At 44.4% G+C, this 5,703-nt stretch overlaps 1 protein-coding gene across 1 annotated transcript; it reads right to left on the reverse strand.

The window, feature by feature from the left end:
* Positions 1-1,605: 1,605 nt before the first annotated feature.
* On the reverse strand, positions 1,606-4,422 carry LOC148022698 (regulatory protein NPR6-like). The gene is made up of 2 exons (XM_087695644.1): positions 3,300-4,422; positions 1,606-3,028 (listed from the first exon to the last, which is right to left on the reverse strand). The coding sequence occupies exons 1-2, from the start codon at positions 3,729-3,731 to the stop codon at positions 1,985-1,987; spliced, it is 1,476 nt and encodes a 491-aa protein (XP_087551770.1). The 5' UTR covers positions 3,732-4,422; the 3' UTR covers positions 1,606-1,984.
* Positions 4,423-5,703: the final 1,281 nt, after the last annotated feature.

Consider the following 5,703-nt stretch of genomic DNA (forward strand, 5'->3'; position numbering starts at 1 on the left):
TACATTCAATATCACATGTGTTCAATGCCTATTTAAAAATATCCTTATCTGTGAATTTTTTCTTAATAAAACATAACCCTTTTTTATTCGATTTGTAATGTAACCCTTTTTTATGGGCTCTTTTCTATATGTTTTAAAAAATGTAAATATGATATTTTAAAAATCCCTTATGTTAAACCCATGTGATACATACATATATTTATGACTAACTTCCCCAAGGTTGCATATGAAGGTGGAAAGGGCTCTCGAGAACCAAATTTTCACATTTAAAGAAGCCATTGTAGATATACTATGTATAAAGAAGGTAAGTATGAGAAACAAAAACACACCATGACAAGGTTACTTGTGGAATTTCTAGCGAAAATGGCCTCCTAGTTTGCAGGCTGAGGCCGTGTGACATCCTTGTCTTTTTAGTTTGACGCACATTAAAGCTTTTCCCAAGAATTCTGGCGGGCATAGAGGCCTACTTAGTACACTAATGTTTAGAGTCAGGAGTAAATGGATATCTTTTTAGAACCGACGGCTTTCCCCAAAATTAAAAGGAAAGCGTTGCCTTCACGGTACACCCCTGTTATATCTTTTTCTTATTTCTGTGAATGTGGTGGATATCACGCCTGCAAGTCACGTGATGAGGCACCCATGGACTTATCATTCTCTGTGAGAATACACATTTGAAAATGTCGAGTTTGCAGACTCCAGAGTTATGTGTGACAACTTACAAGCGAAAATATGCGGCGCACAGACGGCACGTGCGACGAGGCGTACTGGGCTTCCTAGAATCGGTCTTTTTTTATAATTTTAACATCACCTTTTGAATTGATTTTCCCTCATAACGATGATATTTTATATATTCACTCATTTCCATTTTAGAAATAATTTCCATCTCATTTATATCTCCGTCAACCCGCATTGCGTCTCTTCCTAAGTCCCTACCTGCTCACATGACGTCACCTCGAATTTGTTATTTTATTTATATTGTATCTTCCCGAAAGAAAGAAAACCCCAAAACAAAACAATTTTAAAAGAGCTCGCGAGTCGCACGGCATTACCCAAATCTCATTTCCAAATTCCGCTGTTTATTATTTTATTATTATTACCATTACTATTACTATTATATTCCAGCAATCAATCACTCGACCCACAGCCTTATTTAAATTATTCATTGATATGTTAAGTCTGCCAATAACGAAATGGCACTTCCATTTTTAACTTCCACCTATCCATCACTCAAATCAAAGCCTCCCTTCAAGTTTGTACACAAGAATAATTGATAGTATAAATATAGATTTCCAAGCTGCTCTAACTGAAAACTCCTGGTTAGTGAGTGGTTACGATCACACTGGCCCTTAGTGGTGTTCAAACTTTAGGTGATTGAATTATAACTCCTCACAGGGAGCATACCAGTTCTTCTATCCTTGATTAAGGAGCATAACCTATCAACCTCAAGTGGGAGCATTAACCCTCCATGGAACTCCTGGTTGCCGAATCTGGAGCACTGACATGATATGAGCAATGCTTCCCAATTATCCAATTTTTTGCTTTCAACAACAGTTGAAGCAAAATTCTACATTGCATTTTAGACACGGATAGATTGATGCCACTGGCGATACGCAACCGAGGGATTGAACTTACACATTGCATTTGAAATGACATCTCCTGGAAAATGTTTTTCCTACCACACAAAAATTAACAATGGCAACCTTGAGGACCCAAGCATTAGGGGTACCCTCATACTACATCTCTCTTACATATGGCTGGCTGGCTGGCTGGCTAATTGACCCTACACCATCTGATTAATACAGCAAGGGGATGATGCAAGAGGCAGGGCTATAAGGGGAAAATTTTTTAGAGAAGCAGGTACCTATAATAGCTACATTGCTGCAGTTTAGCAACTGAACATTCACAACACAGAGCTAAAGCTAGGCATTACATACATAGACATCTCTTGTCATCTATTCATACATCTTCATGTATATATACAGTACTAGAAGATACTAGAGCTGGGCTTGCTGTCTGCTCCTCCATACATCGCTGCCCTGATCTCTGGATACAAAGAGAGCATGTAGCTGTCCAAGCTGCCTATACCATGCAGAGGGGTTTGTGAGGCCATCCTTACAATGCTCTCATTTAGCAGGTGATGGTCAGCATCTTGTTCAAAAGAGCAGGAACTTTCCATGCTTGCCCAATCAGACTGCAGCTCAGGTCTGCTGATGCTTGGCATGGCCTCAGCTGAGCAGCAATCCGGGGCGTCCATCGTGGTTGTCCTCGCATGTGCAAAACCCGACCGACTAGTGTTGTCGCTCGGCTCAGTTACGACCCCATCACTGAACTCGTCCTCCTTGTCAGCCACATACATTGCAGATTGAAGCAGCTCCAAGCACAGCCGCAGCTTGTTATGATCAGTGGTGGGTGATGTGCTTTCTCCTCTGGGGCTACATTCTGCTTGAGAAATCAAGCATTGGACAACATCTATCGGGGACTCCCCATTATCAGACTGAACCCGTGGGGATGCATGATGGTCCAGCAATACAGATATCATCTCCGGGTTCGCCATTTCCGAAGCTAAATGCAATGCTGTCCTACCCGCAGGACCTGGGAAGTTCACATCCACTGCTCCCATTTCCAGCAAAGCCTTCACCACATCCCTGCTGCAATTTGTGACAGAGTAGTGTAGGGCTTGAGCTTTATCCAAGTCTAGGCCCTCTCCCATCACCATTAGCCTCACAAGCTCCACATCTAAGGAGTCCAAAGCCAGCCTCATTCTCCTTATCCTCTGCTCCTGTCCTGCAGCCCGCTCCCGGCCTTGCACAATGTGCAAACCATATCCTCTTTGCAACCGAATTTCCTCAATTTCCGTCGCAATGTCCAATGGCAAGTGCCTTCTGAGGACATCAGAAGTCAACCCTGACCGGGCCACTAGCTCAGAGCAAGTACCCCAAAGAGGAAGCAATCCCTGCTTCTTGGCCGCAACAAGTATGCGCATTACATCATCAATGGAGATTTTCTCCACAACGCTTGCTAGGTGCTTCTGCAGTCACGAGGATAAAGAATGAACAACTTGATGGGGACATCAACAGAATTGAGATGATTGCTATGTATCTCTTGAAATGTACACGCATTTCCACAGACCATACTGGAAGATGTGGAGCTGTAGCCCATTCACTTTGTATCCATTTTATAGTGGAAAGTGATTGAGGCTACCAAATATCACCAATAACAAACAGGAACATGAAAAATAATTATTAACTCTACCAAGGACCATCAATTTCTATGTCAAGAAAGAAGCTTCATTGACTGACCTGAGTCATGAGAGAGAGCTGCTCCACCCCAAAGAAGCTGGCAGCATGCAATGTGTCCAAGGCAAGGTCAATAGCAGAAGAGCAATGTGTATGCCAGCATCCTCTGTCTGGGCATTTGGACCTCCCATGCTCCGGCAGTAAAATCAGCTGCCCACTGTACAAGAACTGCATGAGCAGCAGAAAGACATCGTAGCCCACCACGCCCACAGGTATTTGCTGCGGCATCAACGGACTGGCAATAGGAGCCTCCGCCATGGTATCTCCCTTGCAAAACAGCATCCTGAAGAAGCTGCTTCTTGCAGCTAGAATGCACCTGTGTGCGTGCACTTGTTTGCCTTCGATGCAAAAGACGACGTCGCTGAACGCAGAACCATGGGTGAACAAATTGAGGTAGTCTGCAGAAAGGGTCCTGAAGGTGTCTTCTGCATTCATAATGAGCCTCTCTGTGGGGAGCTGGAGAACTGAATCAGCAGAGAGACTGATAGGATGAGAAAACAAAACAAAAAGGGAGTGAATCAGGGAGGGAATGTGCCTTGCTCTCAGATGTGAGTAGAGAATCAGCTCAGGGCTTTTGTCTCACATAGTGTGCTGGTAGGAAAAGGGCAGCTGCACACATACATAAATATTGATCCTGGAATCATCATATCATGATCAGAAGCCAAGTTGAAACCAACTACCCACACGGAGGGGAGAGGACGGCAGTACTGCACATACACACACACCCTCTGCCAAACTGGCACAAAGTAGATCTCTCGCACAAGACACACACACGCGATCACAATCAGTTGGTAAGAGGAGTGGAAGGAAAAAGACGACAGTACAGAGAAAAGGTAGGGGAGGAGGGAAGGAGGGGTGGTGGGATCCTCGGTTGAGAAAGATACAGAAAGAAAGCGAGAAAGAAAGAGAGGGAGGGAGGGAGGGAGGGGGGGCCCTTGAAGCCTTGCTAAGTTTTCTGATTGAGAGAGTAAAAGATACAGACAAAGAGGCTCCTTCAGCCACACTTGTGATGCAGGTAGCTGCCACAAGCCGGGAATTGAAGATAAGTGTGCGTAGGCTGAGGGAGAGAGAGTGTGGTGTGTGGGAGAAGGGAGAAGGGAGAGTGTGTGTGCAATACAAGAAGACTGTAGCTCAGAAAACCTGATGATACAAGCTCCTTTTTCTTTCCATGGTAGTTATAGAGAGAGAGGGGGGCGGGGGGGGAGTGGCTGAAGAGAGAGAGAGTGTGTGTGTGTGTGTAGTGTGCAGTGCAAGGGTTGTGGAGAGAGAGAGTGTGAGAGAGACAGGCATTTGTCAAAGGGTACTTGGCTTGGCGGTGTAGCAACTCGTGAAAGGTACACTGGTACCCAGAGAGAGAGAGAGAGAGAGAGAGAGAGAGAGAGAGAGATTATACGCTATCCACTGCCCCCTACTTTTAGCCTGGAAGCAGTAGTCCTGTCGTAGCACTGTTTTTGGCAGCGCTGCCGCCATACTTAGCGGTCAAACCTCTGAGCGCAAGACGCGAAGACAGACCCTAAATATTATCATTGTGTTTATTCTTTTCCTGTACACAAAAATATTTGTAAAATACAGGCAAGAAACATATCATCATTGAAATTCATCATACACACACACACACACCCCAGCCCCCAGAAGAGAGAGAAAGAGGGCAGACTCCAGAGACGAAACAGAAGAAAGGGACATGGTCAATCTGACCCCTCTCTCACCAAGGGGTCTGAACTTCGCTGAAATAGGCCATTCTTGCTATTATGGCTCCTTTTTTAAAATTTTCTCAGTGTTGTTTATTTATTTTTTATTTATCTATTGCTATTATTATTAGGGCCGCAAGGGCGGGCGCAAGACACGAGGATCCCTGAAACAACACCAGCTCCTTTGGCGCTCGTTCACACCCGCAAGCCCTGCTTCCCACTAAGGTCCCGTTTCCATGCCAAAAAAAAATCACATTTTGTATACACAACTATTGGTTAGCTTAGTGAGGAGTCGTCTCTTGAGAGACCAGCCACATAACACCTAATTGACCCTAGCCTCTGCATGTCCATGTGTGCGGCACTGGATCTTGAAGTTGCAACCAATCGCTTACCTCTTGGTCAAATGCACTCTCTTTGCCTACACACCAAGTGATATATGCCCACTTTGCAAGTTGTTAACCCATCAATTTGTATATTTAGAGGTTGGGCGTCCACTCTCCTTTACGATAATGAATCCCCACCTAATGCAGCAAAATACGAAATAAACAGCAAACATCCATATACTAATTGCAATTATTACTCCAACAGTTTACTGTTGAAATCTTGGCAACATGCCACATGAGATGACTTTGCACAAAATGTCAACGAAGTCCACACATGGCCCCTCTCGCAATGTGCATTACTAAGTTATCATAGTTCTACCCATAACAGTTGTGCAT

Source organism: Lygodium microphyllum, chromosome 16, assembly GCF_053477565.2.
Source record: "Lygodium microphyllum isolate KBCC chromosome 16, Lygodium_microphyllum_v1.1.10, whole genome shotgun sequence".
NCBI classification, from domain to species: Eukaryota; Viridiplantae; Streptophyta; class Polypodiopsida; order Schizaeales; family Lygodiaceae; genus Lygodium; species Lygodium microphyllum.

Bases quoted from the DNA above. Each gene is read 5' to 3' on its own strand.
- LOC148022698 (XM_087695644.1), bottom strand. From the start codon at position 3,731: ATGAATGCAGAAGACACCTTCAGGACCCTTTCTGCAGACTACCTCAAT. The intron at 3,029-3,299 runs GTCAGTCAATGA...TCGTGACTGCAG, and splicing joins AGCTCTCTCTCATGACTCAG to AAGCACCTAGCAAGCGTTGT.